This window comes from Hippoglossus stenolepis, chromosome 19 (assembly GCF_022539355.2).
Source record: "Hippoglossus stenolepis isolate QCI-W04-F060 chromosome 19, HSTE1.2, whole genome shotgun sequence".
Lineage (NCBI taxonomy): Eukaryota > Metazoa > Chordata > Actinopteri > Pleuronectiformes > Pleuronectidae > Hippoglossus > Hippoglossus stenolepis.
In genome coordinates, this window is record NC_061501.1 from 16,124,947 (window position 1) to 16,148,595 (window position 23,649).

The 23,649-nt window shown below is 42.0% G+C and overlaps 1 protein-coding gene across 2 annotated transcripts; it reads left to right on the plus strand.

Annotated features, from left to right (window-relative positions):
• Window positions 1-649: 649 nt before the first annotated feature.
• On the plus strand, window positions 650-23,145 carry cdh19 (cadherin 19, type 2). Of its 2 annotated transcripts, XM_035142855.1 has the most exons (13): window positions 654-895; window positions 6,105-6,484; window positions 6,628-6,922; window positions 8,423-8,542; window positions 10,166-10,333; window positions 11,330-11,520; window positions 13,526-13,779; window positions 15,137-15,273; window positions 16,279-16,400; window positions 16,653-16,770; window positions 18,846-19,097; window positions 20,373-20,415; window positions 21,056-21,189. In XM_035142855.1, the coding sequence occupies exons 2-12, from the start codon at window positions 6,239-6,241 to the stop codon at window positions 20,387-20,389; spliced, it is 1,920 nt and encodes a 639-aa protein (XP_034998746.1). In that variant the 5' UTR covers window positions 654-895; window positions 6,105-6,238; the 3' UTR covers window positions 20,390-20,415; window positions 21,056-21,189. The 2 variants fall into 2 exon arrangements, with proteins under 2 accessions (XP_034998745.1, XP_034998746.1); XM_035142854.2 differs by lacking the exon at window positions 20,373-20,415 and having other exon boundaries at window positions 650-895; window positions 21,056-23,145.
• Window positions 23,146-23,649: the final 504 nt, after the last annotated feature.

Sequence of the window (23,649 nt, forward strand, 5' to 3'; positions counted from 1 at the left end):
TTTGTTAAGCGGAGATTGGGAGAAGCATTTTGCACTTTGAGTGTTATGAACAAACCTGGGATCTCTGTCGAAATCCAGATCAATTCACAACCTGGCAAAGTTACGCTCAGTTGGAAATCAGTTTTAGTCTTTCCTCTGTAAGTCGTGTGATTTGTCTTTAACTATAAATGAATCCCAAACATACATATGTCGACTTCTGGTCAGCTTTTGTTCTACAACAACCCCTCGATCACCAGTAGGGAGAAAGGGAAACGAAAAACAACATCTTGACTGATTTTGCAACTCCGACGGGTCAATTTCTAAATGTGACCATACCAGAGGGGGGGGCGCAGGAACGGCCCGCTCCCTCGGCTTGAATGTCAAAAAACAGACTGTTGCCGTCGTCTCGGGGGCAGAAATAGTGGCCTTACAGTGGATGAATTACCATCGCCTCCGAGCTCCGGCTCCACTCTAATAAACGCTGGATTGTTCACGGAACATGGGGAGGGGGAGAAAACGAAAACCAGCGAGCAAACGGAATAGAAATCCATTTGTAAGTCTGAGGCTGTGACTATTTGCATGGTGATGAAGGCCCTGAGTGTTCGTCGGCCTTCAGATGCGAGGCCCCAGACAATAGAGCCTGTGTTTGTTCTTTCCCAGGAAGTTTGAGGAGGACAGAGGAGGGAAGAAGAAGAAGAAGGAGAAGAAGGAGAAGAAAAGGGGAGGTCGTAAGTGGAGGGGATTACGCATTGTGAGAACCACGCGCATTCGCTTCTGCTATTGTGGCGACTGAATTGCTTTCCAGTACCAGGGTATTTAGTTAAGCAGATTGTGTTTCCTTACACCCCACGATGATCTCCCTCGATGGCGGCTGGGGATAAGTGGCTTGGGGGGGACAGCAGCATCACACAAACAGGTGGGTGTGGCAGTGGATGGTATACAACCTATAGGAGATAATCTGTTGTCAGGAGATGATTTGATGTGATTTTGTCCAGGATGGAATGTAAAGAGGAACGCAGGCAGGAGAACAAGAGGTTCTCAGCAGCAGAAAGGAAGAAAATACATAATAACTGAATGCAATCAATTCTAAATGAGTCCACGGGTTCTTTGTGTTTGTCACAGCGAGGAGTCGGCGAATTTCTTGCATCTTTTAAAATGGATGCTGGCATTCTAGCAGCGGTGTGCCGTCTAAAATAACCATCAGAGATGTTGCACTCCGCTAAAGAACTGCTTTCAAGTGGATTTAATGAAGCGGAATAAAATGATGTGGTTGAGAGAAACTTTCTGGATCATTGTGGCCTCGGTGTTGATAATAATCTGACAGTTCATACACACTTTATACTTCTCTCCTGTTGAGTAGCTGACCTGTGTACTGGCCTGTGTTGTGTAGCAACAAAACACAATCTTTCACTGCATTTTAAAATTGTGTAAAAAAACAGATTTAGAGATTATTTGAAATGTGAAATATAGTATTTATAGTTTCATTGCCTCTCCTAAAGTGGGGAATTCCACTCTTTACACTGCAGAAGAAACTCAGTGCATGAGGACAGAACCAAATGTCAATATTGGAAAAGTAAACATGACAGCATCATGGATGTTCAAGGGTTTCTGCTAAAAGTCAGAATCAAAATGTTTTATTTTAGGCCTTAAAAGGGCTTAAATATGGTAAACTATTGTGTACTAAGTCTTAAATATACATTTGGGTCTTTATTAATACTACTTCAAAATGAGTTTTAATAGTTTCAAATGTCTCTGTTTGTTGTAGTTCTTTCTCGACAATTCAAATATTGTAATACAATTGCAAACCGACGTAGAACTGACCGTCTACAAACTCTCCGGTCAGAATCGATCCCAGTTCACTCGGCTTTTGGGTGTTATGGATTCCACACGGCTCTGGCAGCACGTTATGTTGAGCCTGCAGTTTGCTAGTATCTCCCTCAATACTAAAGCTAAAGGGTTGAAAGTGTGTATTTCACGTGAGAGGATTCAGGAAGTGAAGCAGAGGTTTGAAGATTCCTTTGAAAGCAGAGGGACGCTCCATGTTTGAGCCAATGACGAGCACATCATCCTGCAGAGTGGGCGTCCCTGGGCCCGGGGGTGGAGCATTAACCACTGAAACTGTTGTTTACACATAGTGTCTTATTTATTTTTTGTAAATTTAAATATTTAAGTTAAGTATACTTTAAGCTTTTAAGAGTTAATATGTTAAACTTCAACTTGAACTTTACGTTTTGTGCTCTTTTATGAAAAAAGAATCAGTTCTGGCACCATCATTAATCATTATGGTCTTAAAAAGTCTTGAATGTAACTTGTCGTTTTGTGGTGATTATTTCAAAATATCGTCCAAGTGTGATATTCTTTGAACCTTGTTGTGAAACTTCTTTCCATCATCATAATTGAGCCTTTACAGATAATTGCCTGACGTAGTTTACATCCACTCATCTTGTGTTATTTTTAATTATTAATAACTTTGACAGCATCAGTTAATTGTGTTTCCCCCCCCCCAAAAAAAAAGAAATAATAGGCTCTTGTGCAGATTGCTGATAAATGTCAGTGGAAATCCGTGACACTGCTAAACGGTGATAATTTCCACTTCCACAAAATCTAATAAATTACTTACTAACAAGTACATGATGACTTGACGTCCCCCTGTTGTTCTTTGGACTCGTTTGACGTCCTGAATTAAGGAACATAAACTACATGCCAGTGTAATTGTTTAGTGGAGCCGAACAGTAAACACTGAGTCTCATGATGGGCTCCCAAATGACCAATTAAGGACATTTTGTCTTGGTAGGGTGATCTTAAAGAAGTGAGGCTTAAATGATGTTTGTCTTTTTTCCCCCCAAGGTTATAAATCGCTGCAGTTAACAGGTCTGGGTGCATATTTATCATTCAGCTTTATATTTTCATCGTTTTGCATCTTTTGGCTTTTTTTTATATACGACCCAGTCAAATGATTAATGCAAGAAAAACAACGTAATTAACGTTCGTTTAAAGTCGGCATTACCAGGCCGCTGGTGTCCGCAGGTCGCGACACCGACGTCTCATCCACAATGACGAGTGGAAGCTGCTTTTTTCTTTATTACCGCGTTTCAACATTTGCGTTGGCACACGAGACGCATTTTAATAGCATCCGGAAAAACCATTACCGCAACAGAGCGACGTTTTATTAGATGAAACACAACCAGCATAGAGGGGAAATAATGTGACCGTCCCAGCGCATCTGGTGCTTAACATTGTGAGACTGCAGCTCATTGTCATTCTGTCATGTGGCAGAGCGGCGTACTGTACATGCGGGCTGCAGGAGGTCTGCAGGAAATGGGAGGAAGGCCTATTAGAGGTAATGAATGGCTGTCAGCCACGGGGCACTCTACATGTACTGCATGTCATCTAGAAATGAGAGTCTCTTGAAAGGAGAAAATTGACCAGAGAGCTCCTTTTTTTGGTTGTTTTTAATATTCAGTGAGTCTTGATTTCTCCCTCAGAACCTGCACACAGCTGTAAGTTATGGACATGAACTTGTACTTTCACCTGCTCCCTGACTCCTTTGCTATTTACAGAACCGGAGCTGGCATACCCATTATTTCCCCCGAATTTCATCACTTCCCTCCAGAAAGGCCCATCTTGTTAAATTGACACCTAAACATCTGTTGACCTGTGCATTATTCCAGCCACATCAGTAAATCCTCATCCCCCCCCTGGGAGCTTGTTCTTCGCCTCACGCAGACTCCTTGGCATGTTGGCAGCTGAGCAGTGGCTCCGAGTAACATCATTGAGGGCTGTTGTCTGCTTTCTGGCTCAGGGCGTTCAGTTTGGGCGCGTGCTTGGCAGCCCCATGAAAGACCATAACAGCTCACGATTCACTGGCCACTAATTGGAATGTCACTCCGCAAATGCACGGAGATATGAATCCGCTCGGTAAAGACTCACATAAGCGCAAACACCTACTCCCGTTCATGTTCTGTATCGAGATTGAATTAAGAAATGAAAGCTCTCATCAGTAATTGATTTTACCAGCTCGTTACAAAATGGATCCTGACAACTAATTCACTTTTACAAGATTAAACACGGACATTATGAGCCGTTGAAGCATTAATACATCCGACTACTACAGCTGCCGAAACAACTTCCTGCACTATGCTCTATATTTTACACTTCCGACGGGGCCACCCAGGCTAAAAGAGCATGCACTCGCCTGATATGCAGTATTTTGGATGGAAACGTACACAGTATGCAGATATTACAGTAAATGGTTTGTAGCTTTTAACCCTTAATTACAACGGATCCCACTGAGTGCTGGTGTAAGTGTTTTTTTTGTAATTTTCTGTGCTTTTCAAAGTAAAAGACTTGATAGCGTATGTGTATTAAATACGTTTATAATGTATTTGAGGAGGCTGCAAATCATCTTTCAGCGTTCATATATTCGCAAATTATCCGCTGTTTTTATTGTTGGTGCAAATAAATAGGAGGTGTCATTTTGAGGATGCATTGAAGATATGATTAGTACATTAAGATCGTAAATTATCCTGAAATGCAGCACGCCCCTGTTTGCTCATGCTCAGCGTGGCTGATGTATTGATTCCTCATCAGGGCTTTGTTTGTGCTGTGATAATGTTGTGTACTACATTGTTACACGCTAGATGCTTCCACCCGATTTAAACCGAGTGAACTTGACTTTCATTTATTACAAACTGTCCCAAAACTATTGATTAAGTTCCTCTATTTTTCTTCACTTTTTTTGTTGTTGTTCTAAAAGACGCTCGTTTATCAGATGAAGTCATTAATCTGACTCCTGCTCAATGAATGGCTTTTAACATTGTGTTGAATTTTGTTGTATGGAGAAAAAACATATTTCAGAGTGATGACCAATTTCAACCTCTTTGTTTGCAACTCCAAAGTCAGATATGGTCACCACCCCCCAAATGTTCATATGTGTATGTGACACACTTGGGTCAAACAACCCTGGAGACAACCTGTGTGTCCAAACTGTCTCTTTGCACAAAGTTGACAATGGCCACAACATTTAATCCACATTTTCAATAGAAAGTAAGTTCAACTCTTGTCAGTGCCGTTGTCTGTTGTGTTTGTGTGGTCCCAGCTCCTCCGCTGCCTCGCTTGACTTTCATTGTCCTCACCCTCTTGACCCTCATCCTGCTGCACATTGTAATTGGCGCATCGATTTGACTCATAGTTTGTCAGAGGCATGTGTGTCTCTGTTTTCCATGTCTGGGGAGACATTGATCTAATTAGAAGTCTTCATTAGTCAGCGGCAGAGTGCAGTGTCATGCTTAAGGAATGGTGTTGGGGCGCTGCTTCCCCCTTTGTGAAGCACAATGCGAGGTCTTGTCTGAATTCAAAACAAAGGGCTGCTTTTCCAGCCTCCTCTGCAGGACCTCTGTACGCAGAGCGACGATAAGGAGAGAGTGAACAAAGAGTTTGTTTTGTCTTTTTATTGCAAAATTGAATTTTCATTGGCTTTTGCTGCTTGAATTTGTTTTAAATCTGAATTTCTGTTCAACACAAGTCTTTAGATAAACACAAAAAAGACAAAGAACAAAAGTTTTCAGTCTTTTCTGTCAGACGTACCTGCAGCTCTGTGTCGAATGAGCTTCATTCTTTCATTTTGCATTGGTATTAATTCACCCATTCAACTGTGTATTTATCATATTTAGCCGTTTAAACTGTTATTTTTTGCATTAATTCCAACATTTTCATTACATTTAGCTAAATTTCCAATTTGTATTCTTTATTTATAGCAACCGTTTATTACTTTTAGCTTTTATTTATCTATATTTTGTATTATTCATATATATTTATTATCCATTACTTTTAGCTAACTGTTTTAAATACACATAGCACACACACTGAAATATTTAAACCGTTTAATCTATATTTACGTCGTACATCTAAATGGTTAATGTTAGCTAAAAAAAAAGACATAATTTCAGGTAGATATATTCGTCCTTTAAATGTAAACAAAATACTACTTCCAGCTTTGTATAATTATACACTAGATTTTTGGATTTTGCTTCACTACAGATTTCAATTTCCTCGTTCTGAAGTCTCTGTGCACTGCTGGAAATTTCTCCCTGCAGCAATTAATTGCATCTTAACTTTTATTTCAGGGACATGAGCGTGCACACAAACCGCATCACAACAACATGGCATACAGCTCTGCAGGGATCCTGGATGACTTTGCTGTTGAGTGAAGAATTGGTAACGCCGGACCAGTGACGCTTCCATCTACCGTCCACTAACCATGGGAAGTGCAGAGGAAATGCACGGATGGACAGTAAAAATGAGCGCGCCGGGCGTTTTGGCTGTGGTGACGTTCTTTTCCATGCTTCCTGGCGGGGTGCTGAGCGATATGAGATGCACTCAGGGTCTGGAAGCCCAACAATTTGCCCAGGGCTCCACTCATCTGCACCGTCGCCTGAAGAGAGGCTGGATCTGGAAACAGCTGTTCGTCCCAGAGGAAGATCCCACTCCTCGTGTTATTGGCCAGGTGCTGCTCCAGATTGAATGTCCTCCATGTCCTTGATGTGGTACTTCACTTTGAAAAATCGTGTTTTTCTCGGTGCCACGGGAAACCGTGTTTAAAGAATAAAGCTTTTGTGTGTGTGCCCCCCCCTCCCCCTCTTTCTGCAGCTCAAATCTGATTCCGACCGAGGCGAGTTTTCTATCAAGTACATACTATCAGGGGAAGGCGCCGGAGATGTGTTTGAGATAGATGAGTATTCTGGTGAGATCCGGACCCTGAAGAAGCTTGATCGTGAGGAGAAGGCTTTTTACATCCTTCAAGCCCAGGCTATCAACAGGAGGTCCAACGAGCCCGAGGAGCCCCAGTCAGAGTTTATCATCCAGGTGCAAGACATCAATGACAACGTCCCCCAGTTCCAGAATGAACCATATGTGTCCAGCATCCCCGAGATGTGTCCAACTGGTATGTCTGAGAGGAAAGTTTCCCTCTAACACCGCAAGCCGAACATACAGGCACGTAGAGTCAAATCTAAAAGCTTCAGTTCCACCAAAATCCCCCCAAAACACAGAGAGAGATATCTGTCTATTAGATTTCTACCTTCACCCCAGTCCAGCAAAGACGGGCAAAATTTAATTTGCGGCACACGGCACAAAAAAATGACATGTTTAAATATTCAACAGCGACATGTCCTTCCAACGTCCTGTTCTCTGAATAATCCACAGGCCTGGGCTCGCTGTAAACAGCTTTCAGTGGAACTAAATCGTGGATGAATAAACGGTCCTCAGTATAAGACGTTCACAGGAAGGTCTGTGATTTACCGAGAGTATTTCACTTTCATTTTCTCATATTGATAAGATGTGGCGCTCTTGATTTTTTTTTTACAGTCACGCTAACGGTGAGTGGCAACATCGGTCATAAGTCAACAACTTTAGTTTGGACTCAAGTATTTATGCATCCTGACAACAGTTAGATGGGATGTCATGAAATTTAGTGCAGAAATAACTGTTCCTAGGCTTTTAATGTTGTAGTAAGATATGGTTTAAGCACACAACGTCGTCTTCTAAGATTTAATGTCATTCAGAGTTATTCATAGAAAACAAATATTTAAACTTTTTTCTTTTTGGGAAGATAAAACCGGTTTTATTTCCTTTATTATCTTTATACTTCTCAAATGTATTATCCCTTAACTTAAATCTTGACTGAAGACAATAAACTAAAGGTTATATGAATGTCTGTCATCTGTCCCCGTTCAGGAAGTCAAAAGTATTAGATTCCCTATCCTCAGTGGCTCGGATGCCTTTATGGCTAAATTTCTTAAATAACGTTATTATAACCACTGCCCTTTTCATACCACAAACATTACCATTTCAATTTATACGTAATCTGCTTTCGCAGCATTACATCTCACTTGTAATAAATCATAATGCATTTGACTCAGAAAGAGAGAGTGAGAGGGGGAAGGCTGGAGCGCGGGCGAGGGAGAATCAGAAATACTGCAGTAAATCCCTGGCTGTGTGAAAGACAGAGCTCCCTCTGGGAACCAAACCCCCCCCCCCCCTCGAATGAGATAGACGAGAGACAGGGAGAGAGAGATACTGTACGGAGCAAGGTGAGGAGGAGAAGGATATGGTCAGCGGAGAAGAGGGGAGTAAATGGGAGAGATAGGGAGGTGAAACCGCATCAGAGTGTGAAGGATAGAAACAAGGGTCAGGTGGAAATAGAGACAGAGATATCGCTACGGGGCTGAAGAGGTTGTCACACACACCTGCACTGCCATCGCTGCCCCCCCCACTCCCCTCATCCCTCTCCCTCCTTTGTCAACATCCCTCTCCGGTCCCCCTCCCCCTGCGCCAGACAGACAAACCCTGCGGGACTGTGGCATAATCACTTTATTTCCCGTGGACTGGAACTGCAGCCTGAGCTAACTCCAACTGTGTGATCCCCCCCCCCCTCACTCCACAGGGACCACAGTGGCCCAGGTGACAGCCACAGATGCCGATGATCCCCTGTTCGGAAACAACGCCAAGCTCATCTACTCCATCCTGCAGGGGGAGCCCTACTTCTCCGTGGAGCCAAAGACGGGTATTTCCGATATGCATGAACGAACACAGCTTGGGTTATTTAGAGGACACACAATAGATTTGATTGTGCAGGAATAAAGTTTAGATTTAATATAAGTTCAGAAATATTTCCAATATGTGGTTATTGAGATTAAATGAAAATTGTCTCGTCTTTCTGCTTCGTCTCAAGTTTGGGAGTTTTTCCCCTGACGACTAAATCTCTAACAATAACTATTGACAAATTTCATCTACTTTTATTTGCGGCTAAACTAAGACACAATATAAGTGATTGCACCCTCACAGGAAATTGGTGTGGGCACATTTCCAGAGTTTTCTTGTGCGGTCCAGAGGTCAGTTACTGCTCCTCCCACACACATTGTGGACCTGAACTGTGCATAAGTTGGGGGGGGGGCATTCCTGACACAAATCAGACTTTTTCGGGAGACACTTGTTGGTTTCGATTGAAGAGTCGAGAGCAGTTGACTCCGAAACTCTACAAGTTGTAGTTTAGCTCGTGGCTTCAGTTAACCTGCGAGGAAGAGGAGTCATTCGATTGTCAATGAATCCCATGGGTCTAAAATCTGAGAAAAACATATTCACAAATATTGTTTGTGGAATTAGAGTCTGAGAAAACACTGTAAAACTGAAATTAATTATTTCTTTTACCATAAAACTTGACTGAATAATAAAACTGAATTCAATGTGTTTTAATGGTATTTTAAAGTAACAGTCTGTGGATACATGGATTGGTTTCTGCTTCAGATATTTAACACTTTAAGATTAAGGGGTTTGCTTTTATAGTTATTTTAAAAAACACAAACTACTTCATTGCAATTCAGAGATATTGCATTGTAGTTTTTTTAAATCATTTGAAGTCCTGTTGATGTTAAATTTCATTTCATCAAATGTGTGTTAATCCACATCTGAAAATTAGCTATTTTCTTTGCTTGCAGTAATATTTGCTGAAATCATCAATTCCCAGTTGTTTTCAAAAAGTGATCTTTTATTAAGTACACATTTGTGTCCTGTCTGCCATTTACAATATGGACAAATGTTCTTGGACTGATGGATATAAAAACAATTGAAACGCAGACAAACAAGTTGTTGCGTTTGATATTTTTCTGGTAAAACTAAAGAAAACCGCATGTTTTATCTTTGGAAAAAAAAAAACAGATGGGTTTAGGTTTTGTTTCTTGGCCATTTGTCATACACGACAAGTAACATATACATATTGTGTCACAAGCTGCTGAGAAACATCTCAACACATGATTCTGTAGATGGATCACTGATTTAAATGATGACTTACAAAGGAAAAATTGCATAAATGTTCCAGGTCGATTTAATTCTCTTGATTCAAATTGCTCATCTGTTTACTGCTGCCCGCTTTGGCCAGACGGACGGAGCATTAACTCATCTGAAAGCCCTCTTGATATTTCTTTTTGCACTGATTAAATTTGCAGACTCGAAGTTTATTGTGCTGCAGTTTTTATTATACACAATGCACAGCTCTCTCCCGGAGACTTCTCCAGGCAGAGTTTGTTTACTTACCACAGATCCACCCACAGTTCTGTTTAATGTCGTCTTAATGATGCTGATTCTTCACTCGTCTGCCTCCTCTCGCTCTGTCTGGCTCCTCCGCCTGCAGGGACTATTGTAACATCCTGGCCAAACATGGACCGTGAAGCCAGGGAGCAGTACCTGGTGGTGGTGCAGGTGAAGGATATGCTGGGCCTGAGCGGCGGCTACTCCACCTCCACCACAGTTACCGTCAGCCTGACTGATGTCAACGACAATGGACCCACGTTCCAGCACCGTGAGTCACAGTAACGCAGACCACACACACACACACACACACACACACTGTCAGGGAATCAATATACGACTACAAAGAGTCTCAGACTGCGAGGACATGTTTAATATTATACCTAAGAGGTATTTATTTGATCATGCCGGTTCGGGTGGGCGGTTCTGCGCTGCCGGCACAACATCCGACTGTGCACATCTTGTTATTGAGCCAGCAGTCAAAATTAAAAGGACAAAGCCGAAGGAAAAAAGAGACAGAGCGAGAGAAAGGGAGCGGAGGAGACGTGGATGTTGTGTGCACGTGCACATGCATGAATTTAATCATTCACACATGAGAGGACATTTGTCATGACCTTTGGAAACAAACCTGGCCCCCTCAGCGATAAACCTCACCAAATGAATGCCCGGGGAAGAAATCAATTCTGTAGAAATGAGACAGAGGACGATACTTTTAACTATTAATGTCACATTCACATTTATTGCAGGTGCGACTGTATCACCAGGATTCTATGTTCAGTCAAAAAGGCCTAATAAATATTGTATGGCGGCACTTCAGTTTGAACTGTGCCCTCTGTTTTGTCACATAATTGCAAATTATTATCAGCAGGAGTATTTTTTCTTTTCCCCCGGTCGCCTGTTGAGTTCCTCCAAGTTGCTGCTGCCGTCCGAACGGAGCGGCTCAACGACACAATCACATGTTCTCATCTTCTTATTAGAGTCAGGCCGGGATTACGTGGACTCGCCACAACTTATCTGTGACTCGCACAAATTGACCCTTCGCCACAATGTTCCTCGTTCTTATCACTTTACACACGAGCGAACTCTCTTGACTAGCTGCTAACAACTTAGTGTCCAGCTCTGTAGGCGACGTTTTAATGAGGAAACTTTTTGATTTGTTATTTTCTTCCGAATCATTATGCACTGGAAACATTTGCCTTCATATACATATTCCTTGTGATATTCCACTCACGCTTAAGGTGTCGTTATGAATGATTTGCTTCTTCAGACCTCTACACCTTCGCCGTCCCTGAGAACGCAGCCGTGGGAACCACAGTGGGCAGGATCATGGCGGAAGATGGAGATGTTGGCATCAACGCCAGGATGACCTACACCCTGGATGACGACCTGGAGGAGAGCGCCACTTTTATCATCCAAACCGACCCAGTGACGCAGGAGGGGGTGGTTCTGCTCGCCCAGGTGAATATATCTCTCCTCGACAGCTATGCCTTCTACACATTTTTTATTTTGAATATCAATTCACTTAATATCCATTTTTAATCTGACGCCTTAAGCAGTATTGTAGAATTCATTGTGTGGCTGAGCACACACTTTATCTATATGGTGTTTAAGTTTTAATTATTGTTACAGACTCAAACGCATACAAAGTGAAAAAAATCATTACAACTGATAAGAGGTATGGCAACACACACACACACACACACACACACACACACACACACACAGAGGAGGGAGTATTATTTATGTGAGCCTTCAGATTTAAAAACTAATTCAAACCAAAGCAATCGATAATACAAAAGACAACAATAAAAGAAAGTCAAGATAATTAAAGATAAATATTCAACACTAAAATATGAGTAAACCGAAATAGACAAAGATAAATAATAGAGATAATAAACACATTTTATTAATAAAACTAAAAGCAAGACTAAATAGGTGGGTTTTAAATGTTTCTTTTAAAAATATCATCATTTTCAGCTCCTGTCAGATCCTCCAGATTCGGAGCTGTTTTGGTTTTTGCTAAGAGAAGAACCAGAGGATTTGAGGAGTTCCCTCTTCATATATAAACTAATAAAATAACTGTTAACCCTTAAACCCTCAAACAGCACAACGGCAGAAGTTTTGAGGACCAACCGAAATGTCCTCACTTTCCCAGAAGGTCCTCATGAGGTCTTATCGTCTAACCGGTCCTCACGAAGATAGAAGTACGGGTATACACACACAGAGGCAGCTGGCAGACATAACCAAAGGAGCAACAACAAGATACAACTCAGGCTAAAATAAAATAAAATAAAATAAAAACCTGGCACACACACCCAATAATCACACACACCTGGCAGAAGCTGGCGTCTCCTCTCCAGGTCGCGCTCATATAGGAGCTTAGTCTCGGCCCATATGCACGATAAAGAGCCATATGCTGCAGTAGGAGGGAGCAGGAGAACAAACAGTGTAAGCAGCTTATTTCTGATGAGGGAATATCAGCTCTGAGATTACTTAATTACTGTCTAATGATTCAGTCGGTTTTTGTTTCGTGGAAAATGTGGAGCGAGGCGTGTGGGATGTCGTCACTGAGGCCGTGACGCCGGTTCAGAGTGAGAGCTGAGACGAGCGTTAGCACCGTGCAGAGGATGAAGAGGACCTGCAGGACATGAATCCCGGAAATAACTGTTCATTTTAAACTGCTGTGCCGACGCTGCCTCCACAGCCGGAGAGCAGTGGCTGCTGGGAGGTTCGTCCGCACATGAGCAAGCAGCTGAAAACTCTGCAGGTCAATGTGGAGAGTGTCCGCGAGAAACTTCAGCTGAAGCGACATTTTACTATTCTTAAAGGGCGTTATTCAAGAGAATTCAAGAAGTATTAAGCGACGTGAATTCATTCATATAACTGTATGTGTACGACAGTGTGATTAAATAACCCTGAGCTCCAAGTGGGTGGACTCAGGGCCGTTGCATCTACGTGTGGTTGAAGGTTAGAAACGTCCTGAATTGGTGTTTTTTTAGATGAGACGACTCAAATAGAAAATGTGGATGAATGTTAGTTCCCCCTCACATTTCTATTGCACTTCTGCCTCCTGCTTTTTCACCTCCTGTGTTCCTCTCACGGGAGGTTTCAGTTTAGATGCCGTGATAATGAAATAAAAGAGGGAAACATCACTGGCTGTGCCTCTGAATCATTTTGGGAATGCAGTAATGGCTCGCGTGCTGTTTTCTTATTACAAGCATCATAATGTTAAAGGAAAACACAGCATTATTTAAGTGCACGCTCACAGCTGGCAGCTTATTGACACCGACGGAACAATTTTAACGCCCAGTCTGAGTCGTGTCCAGCTCTCTGCGGAATAATCGTCTGTCTTAGGTGGAAGTTGGCAAAGAAAATGATAAAAGCTGTTCGTCTTTGAGCTTATTTGATGATGTTTTCTGCTTAAAAACAGCTACTGTATTCAAAATATTTCTTTCCCTCACAGCCTTTGGACTACGAAACAAAGAGGCGCTTCGTTATGGCGGCTGATGCCGCTAACGACCACGTGGACACTCGATTTCTGGATCTGGACGAGTTCACGGACAGGACGACGCTCAAGATCATCGTGCAGGACGTGGACGAGCCGCCCGTCTTCCTCTCGCCGGTCTACGAGTGGAAAGTTCCCGAAAATGCTGCCGTGGGAACTTTGCTCGGCGGTGTCAGCGCCAGGGACACTGACACAGTCGACAACGCCATCAGGTAATGCTGAGAATGGCATGTGCCACCCAACTGCCAGTGCGATAATGACGAGGTAGATAACCAGGCTGGTGGGGGAGAGGAACGTCCCCAGACAGCCTGGGCCGAGACAGCTTCCTGCATGGGGTGAAAAATCATTCCATTTCAAATAGTGTTACTGCCTCGGTGCATCCATTTTTACCCTTGATCTCTGGATACCCTGTACATGGTCATATTTATCTCATATTACTTTAGTAGGAAATGAGCCCTGCTGAATAAATCATCACGATTTTTTTATTTTTTTTTATACCTCACAGGCTTTTCTATCTATTGCCGTGGTATTATCACAAAGCGACGTGACTAGGACGTGGGAATGTAATAAAGCACCGTAGCAGGCGGCATATGGAATTGAGATTTGTAGTCATTTGCAAGTGGGGCACGTTGCAGAGGAGGCAGCAGCACTACTGGTGCCTGTAGTCCATCTCGCTGGAGCTTAAGAGTGGCAGGTGCTGCATATCATCCTCAGCCTGGCGTCTATTACTGTCCCTTTGGTGACAGTGTCTCATTGATTAATAAATTCAGCCTGACATTTTAGGGGTTTCCACACTTCTAGTAAATATGATTAAGTTTGCTTTGGTCAAATTGGCTCATTCTCTGTGTTGTTATCAGCAAAGTGGCTCGAAGAGATGAGTCATTATTGAGTGTTTTTTTTATTCCTGGATACACTAATTCACCGTGGAATTATAATCACGGACATTAACACGTGTTAAAGTGTGTGTTGGCGTGAAAGACATGTGCAATGACAAGCAAATATTTCTTCCGTGAAGAATCCTGTTTGCTCGGTCGTATGTTTTTTTTTAAAGTTTATTTTTGCATTTAAATACAAATCAGGCCCCTCGCTCGTCTCCCATTATCACAGGAGAAGTCACGAGGAACGTGTGTTTTGTCAGAACAGCTGCACCACCTGTAAGGATAACTATTATTCAGTGCTCCTGTTTCTCCAGGCGATGTTTACAACGGCTCCTCGTTATTAAATTGCATTTCCTCACTCATGACAAATAGAAAAGAGTCTGAGGCCAGATTAAAAATAATATTCAATTAAAGTAACTGTAATAAATACACACAGTAGTGTCTATGCCGTCTGTGTGCGATGCTTTGTTTTGACGGTGTTGTTGACGCTGTCACACACGAGCTTGTGTGTGTGTGTGTCTCTGTGTGTGTGTGCGTGTGTGTGCACCCTCTTTGTTGGATATCTGTCAACAAATTAAAAAATTTAGCAGTTTGCCTAATTAATCTCCCTGTGGCATCGCAATGTTTTGTTTGCCCAGAAAACAACCTTGCCTGCTAAATGTTTGTCTCTGTGATTTTCCTTTTTTTCCAGATATTCAGTTGACAAAAGGAGCGATACCACAAAAGCTTTCAAAATAGACCCAAACAATGGAACCATTACTGTCGCTCGAGCCTTGGACCGAGAGACGACAGACTGGCACAATGTGACAGTCGTAGCCAAGGAAACATGTGAGGAGCATTTCACGTCTTGATCTGTGATTTATCCCGAATAAGGATTATTAGAGGAATGGGTTGTTCTTGGCAGCAGCCGATCAATTTATTCAGGAGTAAAACATTTTTCGATACTGAAATATCGGCCAATATTTATATATATTTATATTTATGTTGTTATCAAAGCAAAGAAATGCAATTGAGTCTTGATATGTTACAGTTCAACCATAAACTTTGTTATGAATAACTATAAATGAAAAGAAAACACTAATACAACCAAATAAATACAACGCGAATTGAGAAATTATGAAAATAAACATAATTTAACTACGTACAATATTAATAGAAATGTAACACACACATTGTATGCATTTCTTTAAAATGGAAGCATTACCATTAACTGTACCACATGTTCATCCACACATATATGGTGTTTTCATAGGTATAAATCGGAAGCATAAGTATATGAATATATAGAAATCACAAATATATAAAATGATACAAGAATAAATGATTGAATAACAACATTAATGAATAAATAATTGAAATTGTTACCTTAAATTAATAGTTAAGTAGTTGAAGAAGCCAGTTAATGAATAAGTCATTGAAAAGTCAACTAACAGTGATGAATAATTAGTTGTTAACCCACAGTTAATGAATAAATAGTTGAAGCAACTTATTGTAGACTCCATGAATGTTTACTCTTCTTTTACGTGGAGGATATTATCTTTTAATTAAAAGTGTTTGTTTATAATCAGTTTATCAGAACAGATTGATTTTAACAAAACATTTAAAAATGTCCACAGAAGGACTTCCTGTGTCTTTAGTCCAACATCTCATTTGGAACAAAGCTGTAAAACGTCAAAAGTCCTTTTTTTTCTCCCCTGTGTGTTTGCAAACGTCATGATTCAAGAGGAAACATTCATCTGTCTTAAGTCTCATTTCTGACAGAGATTTTTACAAAGCGTTTATGAGACCCGCTGCCCAGTGGACTCCAGTAAATGTCTGTCTTCTCTACTGCAGCCCTGAACCATTTATCCTCCTCGGTGGTGGTGTTCATCAAAGTGCTGGACATAAACGACAACGTGCCAAGGCTTGCAAGAGATTACCAGCCATATATCTGTGAGGGGACACAGGCAGGAGAAGTATGTATATTATGATATACTGATGTGTAGGATTTACTGTGTAGCCCTGACTGTAAAGGTTCTCTTACTATGTTATATCATATTGCATCAAATAACGTTATTCCACATCTTTTTACACAAGGACTCAGGTGGTTTAGCCATTTTACCTGAATGAGTCACCTTCAGTCATATAAATATCTAGACTTCCGAGAACCGTGTATATGTGGCCACTGCTTTTCTTATATCTCCAGTAATGTATCTTTTATCTCTCAGCTCATTCAGCTGCTCAGCGCTGTCGATCCAGACGAGCCTGTGGAGGGACACCACTTCTACTTCTCCATGGTCCCCGAGAAGCACATCAATCCCAACTTCACTATCCGAGATAATCAAGGTTATATTTGCTCAGATAATAAGGCACACACATAATACTCTCTGTAGCTTTATATGCACCGTTCTCCCTTAATCCCATTCAGGGTTGTGTGCGTGTGGTAGCAGCTTGGTGCCGAACAGCGTTAAAGCCCCAAAAAAAGCCTCTTCTACATCCCAGACGGACTCAGGTCTGAGTTCTAGAACGCGATCCTGAATTCCAATGCAACCTGACCCAGACTGCTTCTGAATGACTCGTTGCAATCTCCTCATCTTACCTGTCACCTCTCAGATGCTAGCCGCCGCATTTAGCCAGCCTGTTGTCAGGGGTGCGAGTTCAGGTTAAAGACAAAAATAAAGTGAAATGGCACATTGAAAACCAGCCGTGCGTGAGAGAGAAAGAGAGAGAGAGTGAGTGATGGTGAAAATGTGTCCTCAAGGACAAATAGTGTGTCTGACATAGTCTGTTTCATGCTGTGTGAAACAAGCGCGAGGCCGGTGTTTGTAGATTTTTCACTGAAACAGCTGCTCGCGGGGACAAAGTAACACGGCAACGACCAAACATGTTCATTTTGAGCAAAACACGTCGCGAGAATTCGGAGTTAAGAGGTGAGCTGGAATCATCACATCAAGCTTAGCACCAGAGGAACTGAAAAATTAATTGGACAACAAGACTGGGCAGTGGATCAGCATTTTTAAACACACACACGCAGCCCATGCAGCGGAATCTCTCACATGGACACATCGCTATGTCCATGTTTGTAGCCTGTGGACCTTAAATGTGACTTCCTGGATCTGCAGCTGGACCTTTCACTTTATATTCCTGTTTATTACTTTTGTGCTTAAAGGTCCGGGGTGTAAGATTTAGGTGAAAGGATCTATTGGCAGAAACTGAATATAAAATAATGCTTGTGATGTTTTCACTAGTTTGTAATTATCTTATACGCCTATTTAAATACTTTATTATACTTTACAATACTGTATTTACATAGTGAGCGGGTCCTCTCTACGGAGACCGCCATGTTTTTTTTACAGTAGCCCAGACTGGACAAACTAAAGTCTACCACAGGTTCGGAAGGGGAGGGTGAGGTGAGGGTTGGTACAGCTGCAACATGCAACTTCACCACTAGATGTCACTAAACTCTACACACTGAACCTTTAATGGAATAGTGCAATATTTTGGGAAATATGTTTGTTTGCGTTTTTGCTTTTGAAGTGAGATGTTTAGCTGAGAGCTGAATCCAAACTAAATACAACCTGTTATTAAGTAAGTTTGAGCTACTACTTTAAGACAAATCCAGGCTATTTAATAACACATTTAAACCAAACATATTGGGAAAATGAGCACGAACAAAAATCATCGTGAAGAGAACTACGTAAAATGACAGAGAGCATCTTTGATAAAAATGTACTTGATGTCTCTTTTTGATATGTTTAGATTTTCTAAGTGTGAATCTGAATGAGTCCTGTGTGCTTGGGAGCTGTTTTTGGACGAGGCTGTGCTTTCTGAGGCTGACAGGCTTTCAAGTGAGCAAATTGAAAGAGTGTTTGCCTCAGAATCAGTGGGTAGTCGACCCTCTTTCAGATTCCATAATGAAAAAGGGCTGACAAATTGAACAAACTGTGTTGTCGGAGTTTGTTGGAACGTATAGGCTGGAATGAAATGTATGCAGGTGCAGTGTACGGGTGGTTAGCCAGGCAGGCCCAGCAGTCCAGTCAGCAACTAGGAAATGAATAATGAATCAAGAAGGAGCACTTTTAATAAAAAACACATTTCCATATGCCACAAGGCGTATTTCATTCCCCAAAAGTTTTTGTTCAGTGCCTTAATAAAGTCTCACAGGTGCAGCCAAACCTGAAGCAGATTTTCTAGATTTACTTTTGTACACAGTGAAAATTACATTTGACAAGGTGCCGAGGCCGTCCACAGAGCTGGGATTGTGTTTTAAATCCCATTACGTGTGTCACTTCACTTGTTATTCATCTTATTTTTCAATTCCCCCGCAACATCACTACTCACACGGCAAGTGGTGGTGGGGTTTTTTTGTTGTTTTATTTCTAAAGAAAGCTGAAAAGTGCACCTCTCCCTCTCGATTTCAGACAATACAGCCGGCATCGTGGCGCGCAGGAGTACGTTCACCCGTAAGGATCGAACCCAGTACCTCCTGCCCGTGGTGGTGACGGACAGCGGCTCTCCAGCTCTCTCCAGCACCAGCACTTTGACCATCAGCGTGTGCAGCTGCCAGCCTGCAGGACACTGTCCCACAGGAGGGGTGGAGGCGCTCGCTCTGTCCATGGGGGTCAGCCTGCAAACACTGTTAGGGCTCCTGGTCTGTCTGGTCACGCTCACAGGTAAACGTCAAACCATGTGTCTGTGTCCGTCTCCGGCTGCTGCATCAGAACATGATGATCGTTCATATGTAGGGATGTATTTGAGTTTTGTCTTTTGAAAATCTTTATCATCTCACATCAGAATCATTTCGTCTTTAAGATTGAAATTGAATTGGAAAAAAATGAAAAAGCAGCTCGAGCTGGAAGATTAGTTCTAAATGCGAAGAGGTTATCAGACAGAAATATACATCAATAAATGAGGTTGTGAGTTAGATAATTAAAGTTTTTAAAACATATTATCTTTATAGTTTTCCCTTAAACTCAAATCAGATGAGAGAAACCTAAGAGCTTCTTTTTTTATTATTATCTTTTAACTCCAGAAGTTGTTTAAATAATTCAAAACTTAATTTAGTCCACTCGTAGTTTTTATCTTTCACTGAAATGATTTAGCTGCTGTTCTATACATTTACAAAGTGATTCTTATTTCTTTTTTACACTCCACCACAGATGTTATGTTTCTTGAAACTTGGTGGAAGGGTGGATTCTGATAGTGAACTGGATTATGTAAAACTTACTGAAAGGTTTATCATGAAATTTGGTGCAGATCTGGATCAGAGGTCAGATCCTGGAATTGTGTTTCTCTCTGTTGGATTCAACATTTTCTGAGAGAATAATGAGTGAAACTTGATGAAAACACATATTAAGGGGGTTGGTATCAATGGGCGTTTGCAATTTCGTGCAGATCCAAATAAAAGTCTTGATAGTTGATTTAAATGTGGTTTTATAGGACTGTAGTAGGACTTTAAACCCATGACTGCCATTACCATGTATCTGAGAAATGTGATGTGGCCTCAGCTCTGAGGCTTGTTTTAATGGAAGGTGACTGTCGGGCCTTGGGTGAAGTTTGCTCTCTACTGAGTTCACTTGTAGTTCATGTTGTCAGGTGTATTTTTAAGTTTTCTGAAACCATTTTACTGCGATGATGTTAAAAAAAACCGAAACGTTGACTCATAATTCATCAGAAATAATGAGCTTTTGGGAGCAGAAGAAATCTCCCTTTAGAAATGTTGTGTAGTCAGACCTCCATCAGCTGCCCCCCCCCCCCTCCTGAGGCTGGGAGCAATTTGTGTAAGTGTAAAAAGGCCAAGATACGCCGGGCCGTGGATACGCTCACTGAAAAACCAATAAAATCCCTCTGAGGAGGAGAATTAGTGTTTACAGAGTTATTCTAGATTTAGGACCTGGAGATATGTCGGTGATTCCAGAGGAAATTTCACTGATATTTTGCTTTTCCAGCGGATCTGTTGAGCTAGAGCAGTTCCACCTCACCTCAATTTCGGCAAGTATATAAACATGTGCTTAACAGCGGGTTTTTTCATTAACAAATCTGCACTTTGATGTGAATCCCCCCCTTTTTTTTTAAAAACTCACCGGTGTGCCTTTAACACGTACTATTAAAATGCTGAAAGCTTGCAGAGCAATGATGTCAGGTAATGAGCGTAGTGGTTGCAATACATCAGTAGCAATGCCATCCTGGGACGCTGATGGGTTTGCATAGTGAAAAGCTTTATTATGACCTCGGCTGCTTTGTGTCCTCCCTCTGCCCATCACATGAAAGATTAATGACGATACCTGCTATGCTAACACTCTGTCGGATGAGAACAACACCCGGTGAAAACACGGCAGAAACAATAAACACTCATTCAGCTTTTCCGTGCCGCATGGAGCAGATACAATAATTTCCTCCTTTGTGTGAGACCTGAGATTAAAAAAAGATAAATTATGGCATAATTTGCCTTCGTTTTGACTTTTCGCACCCACAAGTTGTCATGGAAAAAAACAAATCTGGCTGCTATTATCATTAGTGCACTTTTACATTGTACGTGCACGCTCCATCAGGCACCCTCCATGCTCTTTTCTCACCGCGCTCATGCCCTGGTGTTTAACTATAATGATCTCCCGCTGTGTTGTGTCTGCAGTGCTGTCAATTCTAATGCTGATGGTGAGGAGACACAGGCGGAAACAGCAGGAGGCGCAGGATGTGGAGGTGAAGGAGCTGGAGCTGCCGGAGACGGTGTCTCAGAAGGTGCTGTATTACGGAGAACCCGGGGGTGGCGGAGCGGGCCGAGACTTCCGCCCGCCCGCCGTTCCCCTGCGCCACCACCCCCACAGGAGGAGGGAGAGGCGGCTGCGGAGGGAGGACGTCAGGGCCAGCATACGGATGTCCCTGAGAGAGTCGCACCTCATCGGGCCGGAGGACGACGTCTTCAAGCAGTTTATTATGGACAGGATGGCGGAGGCTGATCGAGATCCTCACGCCCCCCCGTACGACTGCCTCAGGATCTACGCTTACGAGGGGTCGGGGTCTCCCGCAGGCTCCCTGAGCTCACTGGAGTCACTGGCTGCTTTTGAGATTGTACCCGAGCAGGCAGCTTGTAACACCAGGCCCTACGTGGTGAAGCTCACCCCTTGGTATGGGGGAGGAGAGGAGGACACCATCTTCTGAGAGGTTCTTCTTCAGGGGGAATAGTTTGACATTTTGTGAAATATGTTTATTCACGTTTTATTTATCGATACAGTGCAAAGCTACAGTCGGCAGGTGTATGTCTATGGAGGTGCTTGTGCTAACCAACTGTTGTATTTTACAAAATGTCAAACTCTCTGCCTTTAAAGATAGAATCAAGCCGTACATATAAAAAGCTATTGCTGCCATGTTTTTCTAACTTGCTGTAACTGTTCAAATATAGAAGACATGAAGTGTGTTGAACCTTTTCTCTCTGGACTCTGCAACAATCAAATCCCATCCACTGTACGCGATAAAATACCAAATATCTATAGCTAGAGCAGATTTTACAGATATTACATTCATGAGACCAGTGGCTATATTTTTCCTGACGAGTGACCCTTTTCACCGCTGTGCAAATAATGACTGTCCTCCTTAAGAAAAGCACAAGTGGAAGCAGCTCGATGTGGCTCCGCTGCTGAAAAGCCGCTCGACAAAGAGGTCAAAGGTGCAACGTTGGATAATATAGGTTTGAACTATATTTCACAGACTGCGGCTTGAATCCGTTTCTGCTAAAACGATGACACATTATCTGCTGATGAAGCTGTAAAGGCAGAAATAATTGACTGGTGGGGAATCCAGGAGACGAGGAGCAGCACGACGGTTTGTTTAGAGGGAAAACTGATTATTCACTCTCCAATATTTAACTTGTAGCTACACTACTACGTTCAACAGCTGGTGTGGATTTATAGTTTTGGAATGAGCAGGTCGCATCCTGCAGGTTTTCGACCTGTTGCCGATGGAAACGAGGTTGTTGGGCACAGCGGTTGTTTGCAGCTTGAAAACCAAACCAAATATTATTGTTGTAAACCAGTAATGATGCACGCAGCTTTAACCTGGGACTTAAACTTAACTAGAAAAAGGTGGTAGATGAGAAATTATTAGTTTTTCATTTGTTCGGACGGTTTACAACAAGAACGCTTCACTTCCTCTTGCCTGTAGGAACATTTCCTTTCCAGTATTTATAGTGAGCCACCGATTTCTATGTTTGCTTGTTACACCCACACTGAGAATGATTCACGAGGAAGTTAACAGTTGAGTCTGTGCACGTTTGTCGAGGTCGTATTAAAAACTAGAAGGTAATTCAGTCGAGTGCTCAACGTCCACCAAGGCCCAACTGTCCCCTTGAATTCAATCAACTCAAACCAAATCACACACACTGTGCCGAATCTTTTGTTATCAAGATTCTTGTATTATTCCTTTAGAAATCAGGGAAAATGTCAAATATCCAATCTTGATGGATCTCAACAAATGTCGTGGATGTTTGAAACAAAGTTAATTTATATCAAGACAAATATAACATAACTGTCATTGACATACAAGTGTTAAAAGGTGTAAAAGATTTGCAGTTATTACAGTATTTTTATCACAGTATTATGTATAATACCTGTTATTTGTAATATTATTAAGTTCTCATAATGCTGTTTTATATTTTTGGCTCATAACAGTTTGTACTCTATATGCTTTTGTATTTTTAAACTATAAAATTATTTATATTAATGGAAACTGCCGACATATTTTTCTAAATGGAGATTTTTCTTGGATTCCTGATCAGTCTCATCCGGACAGAAATGAAAGGTTACATAAGAGACGTGTATCTATTAAATATCAAGTGTTTAACATGTATTATGCTGTATGATAAGACTCTCCGCTTTCTGTCGAGTCACCAGAGAGCCCATCGCGCCGCCCGTGTCAGCCAATCAGCGGCGGAGAGAGAGGGCGTACGGGTGGCGAGGAGCAAAACTGCGGCAAAGTAAGGTTGCGAGAGGAGACGAAGTTAGTGGAGGATTGATTTGAAATGTATGAAGAAAGTGAAACTCTTGAGAATGCTCATGATATACTGTACGGCTTTCTTCTTTACAGCATTATTGGCAAACGCTGCATGCTCACTGTTAGTGGCGTGGGCGGCAGCTCGCGGGGTGACCGGAGGTAATTGCATGGTGATCAGGTTCCGTGCCCCTTCACCCTCTCATCCGCTAATTGGGCTGTTTGCCGTCTGCGAAGGTCATT

Coding starts and splice junctions, on each gene's coding strand:
- cdh19 (XM_035142854.2), top strand. CDS start 6,239: ATGGGAAGTGCAGAGGAAATGCACGGATGGACAGTAAAAATGAGCGCG. Junction 6,923..8,422: donor CCCCGAGATGTGTCCAACTG/GTATGTCTGAGA, acceptor CTCACTCCACAG/GGACCACAGTGGCCCAGGTG. Junction 15,274..16,278: donor AGTCGTAGCCAAGGAAACAT/GTGAGGAGCATT, acceptor TCTCTACTGCAG/CCCTGAACCATTTATCCTCC.